Source organism: Melanotaenia boesemani, chromosome 11 (assembly GCF_017639745.1).
Source record: "Melanotaenia boesemani isolate fMelBoe1 chromosome 11, fMelBoe1.pri, whole genome shotgun sequence".
NCBI classification, from domain to species: domain Eukaryota; kingdom Metazoa; phylum Chordata; class Actinopteri; order Atheriniformes; family Melanotaeniidae; genus Melanotaenia; species Melanotaenia boesemani.
In genome coordinates, this window is record NC_055692.1 from 30,963,841 (window position 1) to 30,985,713 (window position 21,873).

Genomic DNA, 21,873 nt, shown 5'->3' on the forward strand with positions numbered 1-21,873 from the left:
TTAAAATGAAAGTAGCAGAAGACAGTAAATAATTAGAGAAGAGCAGGACAAGTTCAGACAGAGCCGAAGCAGATGGATGATATGATAGAGAGCAGCTGACAGACAGACAGATGCTTGAAATGATATTTGGGTAAACTTTAGCCTCACCTTGCCTCTTCCTGATTGATCATCATGTACATCTCCCAGGACATATTTTCAGCCACGGCTCCGTGAGGCACCAGCAGGCTGACCCCTGGAAAACACACACAAATGTGTCAACAGCAACAGCAGCCTGACAGCATAGGGCAGAATAAGGGCTTACAGCATGTCATACATGCTGAGGTTATTTGTGGCAGGTCCAGGTTACTGGAAACTGTAAGAGGGACATCAGTTTGGCTTCTCAATGGATCATCCCAGTATAACTTTTAAAAGAAATATAGTTAATCTAATAATAAATAAAACCACGCTTTGGTCTATGCGAACACTCCTCATGCGATGTGCTCACCTTCAAGATGAAATAAAAAATGTGCTGATTTGTGTAATCTTTTTAAAACTGTTAAATTGTGGCAAAAAACAGCAATTGTGGTAAAAAAAAAAAAAGCTCTGTACGATCTGCGCTGGTGAATACTAGATTCCTTTCAAATAAAACTTTTATTATGAATGGTTTTATTACTACACAGAATCTGGACTTTCTTTTAATGACTGAGACCTGGCTGAAGCCAAGTGACAACAGTGCTTTCACTGAGCCCCCCCCCGGCTATTCTTTCTTTAGTGCCCCCCATGTTTCAGGTTGTGGTGGTGGTGTGGCCACAGTGTTTAAACAGAGCTTCAACTGCCATTTAATCCCTGCAGACTGCTATTCTACTTTTGAATTACTACTATTTGTAGTTGACTTTGGCTCTCCTTTGTTGTGTGCTGCAATATATCGCCCCCCTAGATATAATAAGGATTTCATATCTGAATTCTCTGAATTTTTATCAAACCTTATGTGTAAATATGATAAGATACTACTCTGTGGGGACTTTAATATACATGTCTGTTGCACATCTAATGAACTGGTTAACAATTTTAAACGTCTTCTGGATTCCTTTGATCTCACTCAGTCAGTGAATGGCCCCACACATCAACTGGGTCACACCTTGGACCTGGTCATTTCCCTGTCTGTCAAAGAAACTGCTGCTATTTGTCTCTCGGACCACCTCCCTTTCATGTTCGAATACGCAGCTCCTCATCCCACAGCCAAACCTTTAATGCCGGCCTGCTCTCGACATACCATCACCTCCTCTACAGCAAGAGAATTTGCATCTGCCTTTCTGGACACTCACCTATACTCCGCAGATGGGTTGGCCTCTACTCTGTGCCCTGACGACTTCATCACCTCTTTTCATTCCACCTGCTCTGGGATTCTGGATACTGTTGCACCTTTTAAGTCTAAATCTACCAAACCCAAACCTGAACCCTGGCTCAATGATACCACCCGTGGCATCAGACAGCGCTGCAGACAGGCGGAGCGCAGGTGGAAAAAGGACAGGCTTCATGTGTCTCTGGGAATTTTGAGAGACAGTTTGAAGGACTATCATAGAAAAGAGAAAGAGGCCAAGTCTCAATATTTGTCAGATATAATCACCAACAGTTGCAGTCATCCTAGAGTATTGTTCAACACAATTAACTCTGTTATAAACCCTCCCACTGTTCTGTCTAATGTTTCAGCTTCAACCTGTGAAAATTTTCTTCACTTTTTCACCAATAAGGTGGCATCTGTGAGACAGCACATTAAGAATGATATAAATGCTTGTGCTGAACTGTACACTCCTCCTGCACTGTCTGCTGTTTTGGAAAGTTTTGAGCAAGTGTCTCTATCGCTTCTCACTGAGGTGGCACAGAGTATTAAACCCAGTTACTGTCCCTTGGACATTGTACCTGCAAAGGTGCTCAAAGAGGCTTTTATTACTGTTGGGCCATGCCTTCTCTCTTTTATTAACAGTTGCCTCAGGTGTGGAATGGTGATAATTAATGACCTCTTGTCCTACGGTCCCTCTAACCACTGGTGTGCCACAGGGCTCCATCCTTGGGCCTTTGTTGTTTTCTCTTTATATGTTGCCTCTCAGCTCAGTCATCTACAAACATAACCTTTTCTTTCATTTTTATGCAGATGACCTTCAAATATACCTACCCATTGGTCCCAACAATCCCAGTGCACTTGTGTCCATACAAAACTCTTTGGCGGATACTAAGATGTGGCTTTCTTAGAATTTTCTGCATCTAAATGAAAGCAATAGTGAGTGTATTTTGTTTTGTCCTAACTTGTTTGAGGATGTACCTGATCTTGGTTCTCTTGGTCCGCTCTATAAACCAGATGTAAAAAACCTGGGAGTGAAGTTTGACAACTGTCTTGAACATGACAGATAGATTGACAGTGTTGTTAAAGCCAGCTTCTTCCAGCTCCATCTTCTGGCCAAGGTCAAACCCTTCCTTTGTCAGAACGACCTGGAGAAGGCTATGCATGCTTTTATCAGCTCACATATTGACTACTGCAATGCTCTTTATATCAGTCTGAACCAGTGCACACTCAACTGTCTGCAACTGGTGCAGAATGCTGCTGCTTGGCTTCTGACAAACACTCGGCGACACAGTCACATTACTCCTGTTCTGTACTCCCTCCACTGGTTCCCGGTACACTTCAGAGTTGATTTTAAACTTTTAATTGTTTGTTTTTAAAGCCATTCATGGACTTGCACCTTATTTATGTGAACTGTTATTTGCACACAAACCCAGCAGGGCCCTGCGTTCTGCAGGCCAACACCTGCTGGAGGTCCCCAGGACCAACTGCAAGCAGTGGGGCGACCGTTCATTCGTTGTAGCCGGTCCCAGACTTTGGAATACTTTGCCACTTGAGTTGCGGACCATCACAGATCTGCCTTTGTTCAAAACTAAGCTAAAGACTTATTTGTTTAGACTTGCATTTGGTACTTAACTACATTGTGACTCTTGTTTTACACTAATTTACTCTGAAAATGTTTTATTTTTGTCTAAACTGTTATTGTTAACCTGTTTTTAGTTGTTTTTATTCTCTTATTATTGCACGTTGAAAAGCACTTTGGTTCAGCTGTTGCTGTTGTAAAGCGCTATACAAATAAAGTTTGATTGATTGACTGATTGATTGAGGCAGCACAAGTGTGTGGAGGAAGAAGTTTTCTGTGAGTGTAAATTTATTTTAAATGCCAGAAGACAATGTTATCAGAATGGCTGCTAAGCCATATTTACTCCTATTATGAAATACTTTTGGACACTAGTGGCTTTTACTTCAGCATCTCAACCACTTGATCTCCAAAAACATGTTCTTCACTAGCTGAAGGAAATCCATGATGACCTTTAATCTCTAAAATGAGTCATAACAACACCTGCTGCACTTATAGCTGCTCTTTATGTTTTGCTTTTTATTTAATTTATGTTTGGTTTGTGTTACAATCCGAATGTCTGCAGCCAGGGTAACATCCACATTCACACCTCCCCTGTCATTAAGTGTGGCAGAATATGAGAAAAATTTTACCATTCTTCGAATATCCCGACCCCCAGTAAGTATTAGGCGTTGGCTAAAGCCTTGTTGCTAGCATTGTCATGCACACGTTACTTTTCCATTTAGTCTGCAGGGTTCAGTAGCTAAGGAAAGCACATCCGCCAGGTCTTCGGCAGTATACCTCTTTAGCATGGCTGTGGTCTGCAGAACAGCTCTGTACATTTTCCAGTTGCATATGTAACAATGTGAGATGGTTATATACGAAGCAGTTGTAAACGCTATCCATGAATCTGAGGTGAAAGATGGTTTTTCAACACTAAAATTGTGTTCTACCAAGAGCAAAACTGTCGTTTTCTTCATAGACAAAGAGAGAAAAGGCCTTGGGGTAAAAATAAATGTGAATATGATTCATATTTAATGTGGACTTTTTATAATTTTTTATCAAGAAAGAATCAGAAAATATTCTCATGTATACATGAACGATTGTCCACAGAAAATCACTGGAAGAATCAATACCCAAAGAAGCAAAGGCATGGGTCTTACTGAAATCCACAAAAGAAAAAAAACAGCCTTCCTTTTCATCCAAACCAACAACATTCAACAAACTTGTGAATACACATCTGCAAAAAAAGCAAGGAGATCTTATTTTTTGGTTTGCAACACAAAAATCCTGCCGGTCCGCCGCTGCCTGACACCATTCATCTGCTGCTGTGTGAAAGCATTCACATCGAAGCACAGAGAGCATATAAAGACCCTGCTTTACAAATAAAAGGTTCAGAAGAGCAGAGAGGGAGATGGCAGATAAAGAAGGCTCTGTGAAAAGTGAACATTTTGTAAGAAGTCAACCATGTCTGAAATATGTGTTCTAAATAGTCTGTTTTCATCAAATAACACTGTGTCACACACTGGTACCACAGGATGGAAATGATGCAAGTACAAGCACTTTTCTTCCGTTGTGTAAGAAGTATTACGTTATTTAAAGGATCAGATGATTCAAATAGATAAATAAATAAAAACACCCTCTTTATTCCCTAAAATGGACAAAACCTTTCAAAGCACAGCCATGCTGAGAGTCTGAAAAACAAACTTCCACTGAAAGTATTTGGTTCTCTGTAAAACACCAAAAGGAGAACATTTTTTTTTATTTTTATGTTTATGTGAATTTGGTGATGTAGATCTCAGTGTTGACAGCCTTATTGTTTCTGGACATATGATCGATTTCAAGTAATTTACAGTAAAATATTGTTTGGAATTATTCAGCCATAAACTCCAACCTGTAGAGTTTTTTACTTGCAAACATAAACTATACAGAAGAAATGGAAATTCAGTAGATTTCCCTAAAGCAAAAACATGAATTGTTTCATCTGCTTTGTTCTAAGAACTAAAATGTCTAAGTTTGATTTGGTAAGGACAATGCACATATCCATAGGTGTGGTGTGTAACTGACACAGTCAGACTGTACTAAATTGGTTATTATAAGTTTGGTTTTACACAATAAATACAGTAGGTTTACAGAAAATGTGACACCGTCTATTTTTGTGCAAAGAACAAATTGTTTTTATTTAAATATCTGAATTAACTCATGAAGCTGAAAATAATGGACAAATCTTTGCACCTATGAACAACACACTGTCTAAACAATAGAGTGTGTTCAGTCAGAGGTTTCTTCAAGTACAAGACAGAAAGGTACTGGAGGTCATTCCTGCCAGCAGCCATCTTGGATTTTCAATTAATTATTCACAAGTCCTAAAAAAAAAAAAAAAATCCTACCAAGCCATTGCAAGTTCTTTCATTCGTTTTCTGCATCACTTTGTCCAATTCAGGTTCGCGGGGAAACTGGAGCCTATCCCAGGAATACAGGTGAGAGGAAGGGTACACCTGGACAGGTCGCCAGTCCATCACACTGAGACAAACAAGCACTCACGCTCACACACACTCCTAGGGAGACTTTAGAGTGACCAGTTAACCCAACATGCGTGTCTTTGAAAGGTGGGAGGAAGCCGGAGTACCCGTGAAGAACATGCACACAGAAAGGCCATTGTTCGAACCCCCCCAGCGACCTAACCACTGCTCCACCGTGCAGCCCATTGCAATTTCACTGTGGGGATAAAAGAAGTAATTTTTATTTCAATCATTTTACCTAAATTCATTTGTTATTGTAATAATGACAACTAAGGGTGTTGTATACAAGTCTATTGGATCCATCTCACCAAACAGCAGATGTCCATGGACAGTGCTTTTATGGCTAAATCGGGTCAGTCTCTCGGAGCCGTTAAGATATTGAAAAGATATTGAAACTTGGGCTGTGTTTAGACATCTGACACGAACCAGGTTTTTTCTAACCAAAGTTAACCTGAGTTAGACACAGTTAATAACTTTTCAGCAAAATCTAATCAATGTGTCTTGAATACTGTCTGCTGCAGGTACCACATTAACTCTTCATTATGACCACATACAACCCCACTTACATGAAGCTGAACTGTCCTTTAAAACACAGAATGGAAAAGTTGATGATAATTTTCTAAAGGTAAATGAGTGTCAAACAATATCATGAGGAAAAAATGTAAAATCAATAATTAAGTGTAATACAAATCTATTTTAGTTGATTTTTTTTTCCAAAATGGATTTTTAAATTCTCATTGATGAAACAAACTCAATTTCAGCCTCAGATCAGGTGCCTACTGCAACTTCATAGAAAATCTGCAGGGATTTGCAGCATACAGTACGGCAATTAACATTTCCACAGCACTTATTCAAATTCAGGATATATATATACATGTATATTAATGTCTTTCTATGTCATAAAAAGACGTCTTTTCAGCATTTACTTTTCAACTAAATCCCAGTGTTCAGTGGACATTGTGCAAAACTGTCTTTTCTACGTCTTTTCAACGGACTTTGCTGGGTGGGAGAAGTGTTTTAGAGTCAACACCTGTAGATCATTATTTTAAAGTCCTTGTTTGTTTAATGTCTGATGCCTGATGACTGTGTTCATCTCTTTTAGACAGAACATTGATTTACATGTACAGTTGAAATCTGCTAAAACTTGGATGTAAACTGTCATCTTAAGCACAGCATCTGGGGTAGTTTGAGTCTTCTTCAGTGCACACATGCAGAAATAATTGGACTCGTAACCCCAACCATCAGGGTGTGCTGGTCAAAAATTCCATTTTAGTGCAATCTCAGTCAGGCGAATATGTTTAAATTTATTTCTGAAGGTCTGAATTAAGTCACAATTAACCAGTAATGCATGATTATTTATCTCAGAACTCAGTTTGATCTTGTAAATTGTGCAGTGAAAGCACAAAAACAAGTTGGTCTTAATTACTGTAAATCATCCAAGAATTTATTATCGCAGATGGTGAGGAGCTTAAAAATACAGTCTGATGCCTGCATAGCTAAAAATCCTGACCACACCAGAAGCCTGAGAGAGTATAAACATGTGGCTGATATGGCATCTAAAAAACAGAATTATATTTGTGCTTTAAAGACAATGTTCAGCTTAGTAATTGTACGTTTCCACTCTGTCTACTATCACATTTGAGCCAACAACTTAAATTTCATATTGTCTCCAGTCGTATCAGAGCTAATCAACATGCTAAAATTGGTGTTTGCTCTTTAAAGAAATAATGAGAATCACCACAATCTTACATAATGCTTAGGGGGGGAAAGTCTTGTATTTGCTAGAAATTGGCAAAAATAGAAAATAAGAAGAACTTGGAAAGCAAAGTGTAAATTCCGGATGTTCACTTGATCACAGTTCTCCGACTGAATTTACAGGGAAGCTTTTTCTTCAGTAGAAAGTAGTTTTAATTACTTAACACATTTCTGCAACAGAAAGATGCTGTTGGATTTTTAAAGTGCGACTCTTATACAAGATTAATTTAACATTTCAAAGTGTGACCCCTGTAAATTCAGCTCACCATGAATGTGTTGGGAGGTGGTGAAGCTGCTGCTACATTTCAAACCAAAGCTGTCCAGATGTGAGGAACATTATTTTGTTGCACATCGCTATGGTGACCAGAAAGACCCTGTGACCTGCAGTGGTGGGTTTGGTCTATTGCTGGTTCTTCAGCCTGATGATTAGCAGTGAGTGCTGCACTTGAAGGAAACGGCTCCTCCACTCAGACTCTCGGTCTGAACCACAGGAGGCTGATTTTACTTCACCTTTTCAAGCTGGCTTATGGCTGCCACCACATACTATTACAGAAAAGGGCAGTGAGAAAGGTGGTCAACCCAGTGTTGACCTCGTGGACAACTTTTACAGTTCGTGCAGATTCATACAATTGGCTTATTTGAGTGGATGGGACATGATAACAATGTGACCCCCAGTTGGCCTCGGAAAACCTCTGAGGCTGTGGAGGAATAACAAACCACCAGCTGGCAGATTTACAGGATGTAACTGTGTCCGTGTACTAATGCTTATGTGATATACATGACAAAAGAAAATAAGTCAGGTATCATAATGAGTGATATACATGATACAGTATTATATACAATATTATATAATACAATATACATGATACTATATTGTTAAAACCTGATTTTAACTTTAGGGAATTATTCTTTCCATATTATGAATTGTATGTTCTTAAATTAAGTCTTTGGCTAAATGACAGTAAATGTGTTACAATCTGTCCTGCCACTCCCCTGATTCTCCAGCACTCCCCTGATCCTCCACACCTGTTCCTGATCCGCTCATCGTAATCTAGTCAACCTGCCACACCTGTCTTCCTTTGTTCCCCAGTCCTTTATATACCCCACCAGTTCAGTCTCTCATTGTCGGACCTTAAACCACACACCTCAAGGACTCACTCCCGTTCCGTCTCCAGATCCCTCACGTCCCTGTCGGTAATTGTATGTGTATCTGCAATATCCCATCCTGTTAATAAATCTGTTAAACGTCCCCTTGTCTCCCTGGAGTCCATGTGTAACAAAATGGCTGATGATGTGTGAGAACATGAGCAATTTTGAGCTAAGATGGAAATAAATTAGAATTTTATTACAATTAAATTCAACATTTAAGCTGGCATTGTCAAATAGATCATGAATCCTATATCTATGTATGTCCTTTACTTCCTTTTTGTTTTTCAGTTTTACTAGATTTAACCCTTAAAAAATGTTGACATTTATTTAACTTTGGTTTGCTTGCTTTTTTTATGTAAACGTACATGTAGAACGTTGACCAGTTTAATCCCACAGCCTGAGCTGTCAGATTATGAGGATAAAATGATGTCAAATGAACGTATCATTATATTTAGCACCATAAAGGCCAACCAATGCAACCAAACAGGATTTATTACTAACAATACTGTGTAGAAATAACACAGAGAACAGCAGTGACAAAGCCTTTTCATTCGCTCAAGTCTTGGCTTTCATTCGGATAAATTATCTGCATTGAAACAAACACACAGCAGAAATTTCGTTATATAAAATACATATTACATGTTTACACTTTTTTTTCCTATTAACAGTTATTCATGCTGCTACTGACCTACGACTAATCCCAGCTTGATTTTGGTTCATCTGCATGTGAAAAATGGGTTTTTCATTTTATTTCAGCCATAGAGGACCATTCACTTTACTCTTTTCTGACAGACATATACATTTCAGTTCATTTGTTGATCTTTGGCTGCTGCTGATTGGACATTGCTGCCAATTTTAGCTCTCTGACTGGTCAAAGGTTTGACAGGAAGTGGCTTAATAACAATTTTCACATCAGGATAGAGGTCTCTTAGCCACATAGTAGTGATAGCAATCTTTTTATTATCATGAAAATGTGATAAATAATGGGATAATAATGAATCTCTCATTGTGAATTTAGCATAAAGAGTTGAAAGTTGATAGCAGTTGACTTCTTCCTACCCCTTTTCGGACGTGTCGATTGGTATAAATTTACTGCTAGATGGCTCTGTATGTTGTTGGTAAAGAAGTGATCGGTCTGAAATAAACTGAACATGAAGAGTCTCTGAAGAAACACCACATTTTGCAGTTGGACTGGAAACCTCCTGGATGGGATATAAATGTCTGGAAAACCTCTGTAGATCACCTAAAGGGTAAACTATCCATCACAATTTATCCCACACAGTTACACACTAGTGTTCCTAAGAAACTGTTGACAACATGAGGGATAGCATTCAGGGCACCAGCAATCTACTAGAGTTTAAAGGGTTTATTTTATTAAAAATATTAAGTGAGAATTGAGTTTAAAAAAAAAGAAAAGGAAAGGCTTTAAAATGTTTGCTGAAGTTGTGCTGAAACAGCTTAATATAAATTTTAATATTTCTTCATGTTATTATTCTCTGCTTAGTGAAAATACTACCATTATAGTTTATAAGCATATAAAATTAGTGAGGTTACAGACAGATTTTACACTGGGCACATAAACAAAGTGCACTCATTGCCGCCCTGGTACCATAGAGTGTCTCCACATTACAAAACACATTTTAATCTCTGGGGATAGGTGACTGTAGGGGTGCCTGAACTGACTATATGTATGCAGCTCAAGAAGAAGTCAGAGTTGAAAAATCACTTTAACAACATATATTTTTCCAAATTATTCTATGAATGTGGATCAAAAGAAAAGGTTTTTGTTGTCCCATCAACACATTATGATAATAATTTTATTTCAGTTTTTATCTTGTCTCCCCTCGTGCTCATGTGCTAGCTAGATGGAGTGTGCATGATCTCAGCCAAGCTGAGCCTGTGAACAGACTGGATGAAATACATGCAGGCTATGATGTGTAGTTGTTGTATGTTGTAGTTTTTCTCACTCTAATGTGTTAGGCTAACATATTTGTTTTACGGGTAAAAAATGTAGTGATATCTAAATACTGTTTAGAAGAACCCACAATAATGTTCCTCACTAATGCAATCCAGTGGCTGGTGGATGATGCAGAGCACGACGCAAAAAAAGTCTGAACCTAAACAAAAGTAGATGTAACTGGTTTGTGCTGGAAGAAGAAGTAAAAAAGTAATAAATTATTAAGTAGTAAATTTTATGTTGGGAAACATTTTTCTGAAATTGTTTCCTAAATTTTAGATACAGTTTGTCTCAGATTGGTGAACCTCTACTCACCTTTACCTCTGAGATACGTTTGCTTTAATCCCAGTCACATTACCCATTAATCTAATTAGTTTACAAATGCTACCCCAGCTGTTTTTAAATTTGGAAAAATTAGCCTTTTTTTAAAGATCTGTTTGCTCAAAATGAGCTAATATTTCCATGAAATTGTAAAATGTTTCAGTATGTTGTTTATGAGATCTATTGGGAATAAAATACGGGTTTATGACATCTGTAAATAATTAGATTTTGTTTTAAATGACATGTTAAACAAAGTCCCATTTTTTTATTTAGGTTTGTAGATTTAATAAAACCTTGGGATTAATTTGCAATGAATCAAGTGACAGCAGCAGTTTTTATTCTTTTTGTGTTCTCCCATGAAATACATCAGAGGCAGAGAGCGCTTTCATGATTACCACCCAGCACAGTTTAGGACAACTAGCAGAATAAAAAAAAAAAAAAGCCAGTGGAGGATGCTTCTTTGTGAAGGCTGCACCTAATTCGCGACTCAGGCTCACGAAAGCCCCAGTAATGAGAAGTTACTACAGCCTGTCATTATGGAAACAGAGTGAACTGCGTAGGACTGCTTTTGATTACCAACACAAAGACTGTTTTTTCCAGCCAACAATTTCATCTGCTTCTAGTGAAGCTCACCTGTGTTTGGTACCACTAGCCGCCCTCCAGGGTGTCCAAACACACCGTCTGTCCTCAGCCGCTCTTTGCTGGCACTGAGGGGTCCATTGAGTGTGAACAGGCCTTTCTTGCGCCTGTCCATTGAGCTGCTGCAGTAGTCGCGGCTCAGGTCTCGCGGGAAGGTCTCGGCAGGAGCTTTGGCATGGAACTCGGCACGCTCGGCCACACCCAGCGAAACCATGAAGGAGCTCTGAACTTTGACCTTGATGTCAGGCAGGGGGTCAAAGAGCTCTTTGTCCGCGCTGTCATGGAAGCAGAGGGGAGTGCTGTACGTCCGTCCCACTGTTAAGTCAGGTTGCATGGAGGAGTTGAGAAGCAGCGGGTTGCCTGAAGAGATGGAGAGATAACACAGCAACATAGTCACCTAAAAGCCCTGCTTGAAGGGGAGCTTAACAAGCAGGGGACTCATTTAATTAATGCCTCAAAGCCCTGCCGCTGTGTTTCCTTAACAGCTCTCATGTAAGATAATGAAATTCACTGGTGTCCCAGATACAGCCAAACAAGATCAAGCATGAACTATTTCATATTTTTTGATTAGGCAAAGCAAAAATAATCATTTCATTATGGTAAAAAGCTGGAAAACATGTAAAGAATTTGCGTGTTTTTCTGACAGGAACGTGATAAAAGAGGAAGGAAAACCTGCCACTCTGCATGGATTAAAGATTCAAATCAGAAGCTTTTTGTGTGCAGCACAGTATAAGTGATTATTTTCAACAGGACTGTGTACAGGAAGAAGTGGATTTAAGATTCAGCAAATGCTTTTACGCTATCAGGTAAGTAGGTTTACAATCCACATCTGGGGGCTCTGCAGCTGCATCACGATTAAAACAACATGCCCAGGCAGGTGACTGGTGCATCAGAGGTAATGCAGACCACAGCCTGGACAGAAGGTTCAGGGCTGGAAGCCACGGTCAGGGCGTTAGATTTAATTACCAAGCACACACACAGCTTGATCTCCATAATTCATCTGCTGGAGTCAGCTCCTGTGGACGGCCAGTCGTCCTCCTGAAGGAGAGGCACGAGGGCCAGAAGAGGTCTGCTCTGTAAATGAGGGGAGTCCTTGAGCTCTCAGTGTGTGTGTGTGTGTGTGTGTGTGTACGTGTGTTGGTGGAGCGGGAATGGTGAGTCTTCATCTGTGGCCATTAAATGTAGTGGCTGTGCCAAACAGAGCAAGCAGCGCGCTGCATCGATCTAGCAGCCGTGCCAAGATAACGGCGAAGTCACAGAGTCCTTGCTGCCCAGCTGCTGCCTGGCGAGGGGTGCATGGCAGGGGGCTAATGTTGTTTTATTTTTAGTGAAATCATTAATTACAGAGGGTGAGATCTGTGATGAGCTTGTAGAAGTGTTGGTTTTTTTTCCTCCCAATTTTCCTCCCAACTGAGCTCTTATATTAAAATTTGGATTATATGCTTACATTTTATTTAATTGCACTGTGATGACATGAGTACGTAAAATAATACTGAGTGGCAATATGTTGCTAATTTGTAGGGATAAAGTCATTAAGTTGTGGTTATGATTTACCATTGCATGGGAATATGACAACTAAACTGTGGCAAAGGGAAGATGCTGACACTTTTTAACTAAAAATAAACACTGAAAATACACAAATTTTTGTTCTTTTATTAATAATATTATTATTTTCTGCAAAATTGTACTTGGTTCCAGGACTTGACACTTTCTGGACTGTGTACTGTTGGTACTTCCCAAAACTGATTTTAAACTATTCAGACTGGGGGAAAAAAATAAATAAATAAAAAATAAAAAATGTTTGGAACCAGAAAAGTTGTTTTTTAACTGAAACCAGAAAATTGTGGTTCTTCTTTGTGAACCATGATGCCGTCAGTGGGCAAAATGTTGGATTCACCTGAACGCTGTAATATTTATTATGTTTCTGAATGCCAGACCACATAATAAATAAGCTTAAAGTGTAACTACACCCCCTACTTTTTGCGTAAGTCCACCCACTGCCAAATGTGAAAAATACCTGAAACTGCAAGGGTTGGGGTGATCAGGGAGCAGAGAGTGGGCGGGTCGGGATACACGGGCAGAAATAATTGACAGACAGCAGCTCAGCTGCCACTAGAAAGATGGAAAGTGAGATTCACAAAACATCACAGAGCAGTCTTTGAGGTGGAAGACTTTTCCCTCCTGAGTCTCCTCAGCTACACATGAACAAGGTGGTCCTGAACCGTATCAGTCTGAGCCGTTAGCGCTGTTATGCTGGCCTATCAGCAGCTCCAGCAGCTCTGGAAAGCTATGGTGACTCACAGCAAATTGTAGCAGCTGCAGAAGGTGCTGCTGTAAGTTACTGATACTACGATTTGAGCTGCTGTCTGTCGCCAGATGAGGATCAAGGATACAAATAAAGCCCGGTGTTACTTCTATACCCCTCAAAAGCACAACTCCATCCCATTGCAGGAATATTTCATCAGAAACTCTTAGAAAGAATAGAAGTCTGAAACTAGCAAATTCACACCATATAAGTTCCCATCTGCGGTGGTGGGCGTGGTTTTCTATTCCTGCAAAGTGAGGATCCGTCTATCTGCATCTGGATGGAGTGGCTGTGAGGTTTTTAAACTTTCTCGTGGCGTAGAGAAATACCAGTACGGCTTTACATCATGAAAAACAAAACCTGGTTTTACCCTGTAGAAGGCGTTATAAGCCATGTTTTTTACCCACAAAATCCAGTTTTTTAACAAATGAAAAAAAAAAAATACTAATTTTATCAACAGTATAGGTGGTTTTCAGCACCATTACGTAATACTGTATTTACAGTTCAAAAAACAAATTTTTTGGGTGAGCTACCCCTTTAACTAAGCAAACAAGGAAGCTAGAACAGTAAAATGACTTGGGCAAAAATGGAGCTGGACGTGACACCAAATGTCCATCTTTCTAGCTACTTGACAGCCACCACAGCAGTGAAAACCAAGAAAAATAAGCTGACCGAGTACTACCTTCCAGGAGGTTGTCCATAGACCACTCATTCAAAATAAAGCTCACATAGGCTAAGTTATGTAGATCAAATCCTGGAATAATTCATTAAGCTGAAAACCTGAATACCACTGTGTTGTCAGGTCCTAAAATTTTTCTAAATTTGCTAGGCTAGCTGCATATATAGTTTATATTTGGGAAACCATAGGTTATAATGGAGCTTGATGACTTAATCAAATTTTAGGACCAAATCTCCAAAATGTTTATGTTTACTTCTGCAGAGTAAATACTGCCCACTTTGGTTCCAGTTAAACTGGTGTGAACACGGGCCGGTTCACCAAAAAGCACCAAGATTCTGAGACTGAGCTGGAAACAGAATGGTGTCTATCTGAAAACACTGTTACTCAAAATCTAAAAGCCCTTCAGAAACATCTGTAGCAAAAAAAGAAAACTAACATTGTTACATCCTATTTTACACTTATTGCTGCTTTAGGTTCAGTTTTTGGGGGTGAAACAAGATTAAATAATTCTGGTATTTAAATGTCAGGAAGATATCTCCTTCTTGTTTTTTCAGATGTGACTTGTCACAGCTTTGGTTACGGTATGATATATTAATTCATTATAGCTACCCACCACACGTTTGGATATTATCATTTCTTTATTAAACTGAAGTAAAAAAAATAGCTTGTGAGAACAAAGCAAAAAGTAAACAATTCCATTTGTTCTTTTAAGGTTTGATTGATAGTTTCAGTTTGGTTCAGTGCTATTGGATAATTGATCATTGAATCGATGTGTCAAAGCAGATCAATGTATCGTGAAAACCCTAATAGGGACCAAAACATCAATAGCTTACAACCTTGTTTTAATGTGACTTACATTCATATTAGTCAGTAAAAAAAACTCAAAACTATCTCAAGCTAACAGTGAGTAGTTTAGTTAAGTATACTTTACCAACATCATTGCAGGATTTCAGTCTGTGACAGATACTAGGCTGCCATTCCCCCTGACTGAAGCTGGATTCATCAGAGATACAAAGAGTCAGCACCTATGATGGGGGAGGTAATTGCTATAAAGGTGATGTTCCAGCAAAATGAATGTGCGGACGCTTGTTTTACTGACAGCAAACAGACAACCGGCTCCGCGAATGCTCCGACTCTCGGTCTCAGCCGCAGCCCAGTGGACATTAGCCCTCTGCCGCTGACATTCGATCACCGCTAAATTTTCACCCCTGCAGTCGAGTGGAGAATGATCTGATTATCGCCTGAGTGTGCATCTTTAAGAACGGGGCTGCGAAAATGGAATGCAGCGGCGAGATGAGAGAAGTTAATGAAATGTACTTCAGGTTGAATACCTTGAGGGATGGGTTTGGAATTGGGCCTCTGATTAAAAATCACTCAGAAGGAGAAGAAATGTGGAGAGACAGGGTCAGGTCCAAGACTCTGTCTGCACTCTGCCTTTGACACACTCCAGCTGCAGAGATCCATCTGAGTGCATCTGCTAACTTCTTTATAATACCCATCTTTTTTCTCGCTCTCTCTTTCAGGTGCTTATTAGTTACAAGAAGGCCACACATATGCAATTAAACTCATAACTGGAAAAGGTTTTTATCCCTCCCCTGTACAGAACTTGATGAAAAGAGTTGAGTGATGCTACCTATTCAAATGCAACACTAATAGGATAAAATAAAAGTTCTCGTTAGCTTCCTCAAAAAAAATGGGGCTGCTGTGCAATATGAGGACAGTGGAGGAAGAAGTTGCTCTACATTCACAGGGAGCCTGGACCCGGCTGCTACAGAGGAAAATGGAAAGGAGTGATTGTGGCTAGTGGAGGGCACAGCAGGCAGCTGTGTGGAGAGCTGGCCTATTTAAATAGGATTGATGACCTGCTGAGCGCAGCCCTCACCCACCTCCCCAACCATGCTCCTCACATTTTTCCCATCTCCTGACAATGGTTGCAGGAGCTTGACCAAGTCCCTAGGCCTTGGGGCCGCTGGCGGCCACTGTGTGGACAGTGGGTGGCAGATCCTAGCGGGATGGATCACCTGTCTTCACCATGGCTATCACTTGCAGTAACCCAGAAGTGTCAGCGGGAGTAATATGAATGCCTGTAGTGAGGCTGGCCGGGACAGCCGCAGTCATATAAGCAACAGAAGTTATTGCCGTGCATAACAGAAATTGAATTGATGCTCACTGTTCCATACCCCTCACATTTATCCATCAGTGGCTTAGCCGGTGTAATCTGATGGAGGAGATTGGTTGCCTGACAGTCAAATGTGTGGTCCGGAGGGAGATTCGAGGGGGGGGGGGGGTGTCAGTGCCTATCAGAGATTGATTATCTCTTGCTGCAAAATAACAGAGGAGCAGGTCTGTCAAAATAGAAGGACAGGTCCTTTCACTGATTATGGAGGCATAAATCCTACTCAGATAGGGAGGCTGCATGCCTTTCTTTTGATGCAAACAAATCCCATCAATCACAGAGCAGGTCCTGTCAGAAAAGTCTTTCATGACACTGCCTTTTGGCCTTGTGGTTGCTCTGTTGTGTCAGCATGCAGCTGATGGAGCTCTCTCTTACCTTGTCTTGTAGTTTTGAAGTTGAAAGACTGGAAACCCCCGGTGAGAGCTGAGGAGTCGATGACATCCACGCCATACTCGCTGTGGTTCTTCCGGTACAGCATGACGGCCACAACCAGGATTGCCACGGCGATGATGCCAGCTCCAAGGCCGGAGTACAACGCCACATCATTGGAGCTCTCCATACCTGAAAGACAAAACACACAACGAGCTAAATTCTCATATTTAGGCCAGCATTAAAGCAGTGGCTTGCCTCAACTTAAAGAAAATTTAAAGACTGTATAAATTAAATTCAACATGATTTTAATTTGATTTAATTCTTCTGAATTCCTCTTTAATGTACTATTAATCCGTGTTAAAGGCAACCAGTTTTATGCACATGTTGGGAAATATATTTAATATGAACATATATGTTTACAAACAATGAAAAACCTGGAGGCAATGAAAACTTATGTGACCTCTGGAATTCACTTCTTGGTTCTGCATGAAGCACCAGTTATATTAGCTACTAGCAGCATAACACACCTGCACTAAAGTGTAGGCGGTTGAGCTGCATCATGTGGGTAGTTGCAACGATTCAACAGCAAAACTACTGTGTGGCAGAAACAAACATATACACTGTTCTGCTCCACTGATTTTTTATACTTACAGTACTGTGTACAAGCATGAGCCCCCCCTTATGTCTTCATATTTTGCTCTCAGGCAGACAGACTCTCTTGTGATCTTTCAACCTGCTCTTGAGCCGCAGTTCTTCCGACTTTCTAAAAGTCTAAGTTCTCATTTTCAGTCCAGTTCTTGCACCTGACCACTTACAAAAAATATGGGATTTTTTTTTATTTAACTCACTGAACACACACTTTAAAATAATAGTAAAAAGTATAAAAAAAATTACACCTAACTCAATTTGAACCAAGTTCAAATGGCATCTCTAAATACTTTGTGACAGACTGCTAGTAATAAGACTTTTTATCCATTTCTTTGCATTTTCAAAAACACCAAAAATAACAGCTTGAAATAAAATATTATTTTCTGATCCCCAAAGAGCTATTAGATAAAACAACAAGGTGTATCTCAGCATGGTGTGATGTGTGTGCTTAAATAAATCAAAGAAAACTGGATAAGCCCATAAATACAGTAGCCCTTAAGAAAAATTCCAGCTTAGACCTGACACAAGACCTGGGAGTTGCATCTGGACCTTCAGCTGGTCTACTGTTGGCTGAAGAAATGGTCTCCATGGTAGGGTGGCTGTCAAGAAGTCATGCTTTTAACCTTTTGAAGCCTGGCCCAAGAAATAATGGGGAGCAAATTCAATTTTTTTTTTTATCTCAAGTCTTTATTTGGCAATTATCTAAATGTTTTCCTTTAAAAAGTTAATATGTACAGTTTATTTTCAAAAGTTTTTACCAGAGTGATAAAGTAGTTTCAGATTTGATACACATGATGTGAAAGGGTCAAGGAAAGGAAACACGGCAAAAACGCTGAGGTAAGCCAAAAGACCAAAGAACTGAAAACCAGCAGCAACAAGTCTGATGGAAGATGAATCCTCGCCAGAGTCCAGACCTCAACATTACTGAAGCAGTGTGGGATCATATTTAGAACAGAACAAAAGGCAGCCAGCATCCAAAGAAGAGTTTTGGAAAGTTCTCCAAGAACTCCTGAAGACTACTTAAAAAATTTACAAGAAAGCTTGTCTAAGAGCGTTCAGTCCAAATATTTACTTTTAAGCTCTTTAGAATTGTAAAAAAAAAACAATTTTTGCCTTATAAACCAAATTTTCATAGATTTTTACACAGAATAAATCATTGTAATTATATCCTGTTTTTCTGGTAATTCATAAAGAATTAAGTGGTGGCCCAGAATGTCTGCACAGTACTTTTTACACTATTTTTACCTGACAAAGCATCAAAACAAGTAACAGTCAAAAAACATGAGAGCATCTATACCGGCAGGTCTAAAACGTATGTGGAAGAATTGTTACAGCTTGAAGTTGTTGGGTAGAAAAAACAAAGAAAAAAGAACAAGTTGAAAATTTCTTGCTCTTCATATTATAATACTGATGTACATGGAAATTATCAAGACATAGGGACATATAATCTATCTAAGGCATATCTAAAAATTCAAGCCATGGATGAATCCTGTTTCTGAAATAAATCAATGCCCCAGAGACATTTACAGCATATACATATAAACATATTCTTTTGATATTGCTCAGTTAACAGCATGTTTTTTTTCCTCATTATGGATTCTTTACCATAAAAAAGAATAAAGGTTTTTCTAATCATCACACATACAGTATAAGCCCATTGACTTTGTTGTATTGATAAAGGCAAACAGAGAGTGAAGAAGAGATGAAATAAAGCAGTTAAAACAACTTTATTATTGCATAGACATTCAAGGGCAACCACAGGAAGATACACCTGCTCCAAGAACCGAGAAAGGATGGAAAGTGTTTTGTCTCTTTATTCTACATTGTTCACCACAACACTCTGTAGGATCAATTGACCAGGTCCAGCTTATAGCCTAAGGTGCTAACATGGAGGTTGATTAGTTGAGCTGCCTTTAGACCCACTGGGTCAGATAGCAATGCTATCACCATGCAAGCTAGCCAGTGTTCAGTAGTTGTCACAAGGACTGTCAGAGGCAAACTGATGTACAACATTCCTACCAGGACGACTTGCAGAATTCCAGCTTAATACACCCAATGTTATTACACGCAATGCTGTAACTTAAAGCCTGTAAACACCGTCGTAGGCACAGCTTTTACATCAAAGTGGCAAGCTAATGAAAGCACTCAGGCTACGGTCGCGCCTGACAATCACTTAACCGAGCCAACTCCAGCGAGTGATTGAAAGCTGCCACAGAACGGTAGGACAGCGCTGTAAATTGAACAAATTAGCTCGTTTTCAATGATTACAACCCATTAATCCTCCACAGCACAGCACATGTTCACTTGTCACAACCAATACATCTCCTGGGTTAAAGTAGAAACACAGCTGTGATGTCACGCTTGTCATAAAAGTCAGGCGCTGAATAATGACATGAATGCATAATGAGCTGGGTTAACACAGGAGTTACTCTGATCAAGGTGAACTAAACGGTGGTAATAAATGCAATGTATAGCCTACTGAGAGAGTGTAAAAAAAAATCACTTGTCTCTTTTTTTCTAGCTTTAACCTAAATAATCATTTGCTAGCTAGGATTCAGGGCATAATGGATATAAGTGAGAGGTTTGGGGGGAGCGGGGGGAGTAGAGGATGAAAGAAATCCACAGAGGAAGACTCACTTTGAGGTTTTACATCATGTAGCAGCTTTCGATCTGCAAAGACAGAGAGATAGAATGAGACAAAGAGGAGAGGAAGAGGTGATTAAAGTTTGAGCCTCTGTGAAGCGTCTTACAAGTGAAGTCACAAGTTCAGCACCTTGATTAAAAAAAAGCCCTTCTGCTGACTGTGCTCACAGAGAATATACAGTAACTGAGAATGGCTGGAAATCCATCATTACTGTCCTCATTGTACTATATATAAGAGTGATGAGGTGCTGAATACTTGAAGGCATCTTTCAGTAGACCTTTGCAGGTCTTAGAATGATGAAAATACAATTTCAGATGAATAACAACATATTACAACATGCCATTATTTAGTAAGAAAAATGAAAGAAGTCAAAATGCAGAAGCAGTGTGCAGAAAAATAAGTAGACCCTTAACAATTCCATAAAAATAAAGAGCAACAGGAGTCCGGTACTGTTAATTGAATACAGTTGATTATCATCAGAGTGAGAAGCTCTATAAAAGCTTAAGTTTAGGCAGTTTACTGCTCTGCAGGATTCAGGTGTGTGTTGAAGAAATGCCAAGGAGGAAAGACATCAGCAGTGATCTTAGAAAAGCAAATGCTGCTTCCAATCAATCTGGGAAAAGTTAGAAGATAATTTACAAAGTAACTGGAAAGAAAACAGATATTCACAAGTTGGAAACTTTCAAGACCGCTGCCAGTATTTCCAGAAATGGAAATCTGGAACAACGTCTTTGTTCCAGAAGAGACCAAAGCGGAGACGTCATAATGCACAGCACCACATGCAGTGAAACCCAAACACAGCATATTAGCTCAAACACCTCAGCCACAGGACCTATACGCCTTGCAGTCACTGAACTCCCCTGTATACTGTATGCAACAGGACAATGATCCCAAACACAGCAGTAAGTCTACAAAAGACATCAACAACAGCAACAACAACAGAATGAAGAATTCAGGTGTTGCGGTGGTCCAAAGTTCAGACCTGAACTTTATAAGAGCTGTGCAAAAACAAATGCCTGTTAATCCTAACAAACTGATACAACATTATAAGAACAAGTGGTCCAATATTCCTCTAAAAAGATATGAAAGACATGTAATTCACACAGAAAATCATTGGGCCACTTTACGTTACGGCTGCAAAGTTATTCAGGTTTCACAAGCAACAGAATCCTGAGGTGGACTTCGTTTTTCACACAAAGCTTCTGCATTTAGATTTATCTATATGTTTTGTTAAATAAATAATAAATCAGTGTAATATGTTGTGCGTTTATTTGTCTGAGGTTGTGCTGACCTTATTTTAAGACATGTAGCTATATTGTTTATATGTTGTTTGGCTTATTTTTCCTTCAGCTCAATTTTAAGAGCACATTTTCAGATTCAAAATGTTTCTTAGAATCAAATCAAATCAAATTGCTTTTCATGCAAAAAGCACACAAAGTGTTTGACTAAATAAATAAACAAACAAACAAACAAACAAATAAATAAATGAGGAAAGAGGTGGAGGCTAATCACTCAACAGCTAGCTTCATATAGTGCCTTTAAAATGTGGTTGTGAAGAAATGCCTTGAAGTATTCTGTCACCCATGGCTGCAATGGTTGCTAGTTCCAAGCTTTCTTTCTAGCAATATATTTATTCCCTCGAATTGGTGTGCTAGTGGTCTTTTGGAAAGTTACATTATCAAATACATTTATATAACATCAAAGAAATATATTTTTGTCCAATCAATTTCTAGATGTCACTGTGCAGTTTCACCCTTTGGTTCACATTTGGCCCCTTCCAGCCCAAAATTGGCCAAATGTGAACACTACCACACATTACCAAAATGTTAA

At 39.4% G+C, this 21,873-nt stretch overlaps 1 protein-coding gene across 3 annotated transcripts in view; it reads right to left on the reverse strand.

Moving 5' to 3' along the window:
* Window positions 1–21,873, reverse strand: part of unc5db (unc-5 netrin receptor Db) — a 280,454-nt gene that overhangs the window by 57,672 nt on the left and 200,909 nt on the right. For 2 of the 3 annotated variants that reach the window (XM_041999261.1, XM_041999263.1), the window contains 4 exons: window positions 20,037–20,069; window positions 16,755–16,940; window positions 11,214–11,579; window positions 148–232 (listed from right to left, as the gene is read on the reverse strand). In XM_041999261.1, coding sequence (XP_041855195.1) covers window positions 148–232; window positions 11,214–11,579; window positions 16,755–16,940; window positions 20,037–20,069 — 670 coding nt within the window. The remainder of the gene's footprint in view (window positions 1–147; window positions 233–11,213; window positions 11,580–16,754; window positions 16,941–20,036; window positions 20,070–21,873) is intronic. The other variant, XM_041999262.1, reaches the window with a different exon arrangement.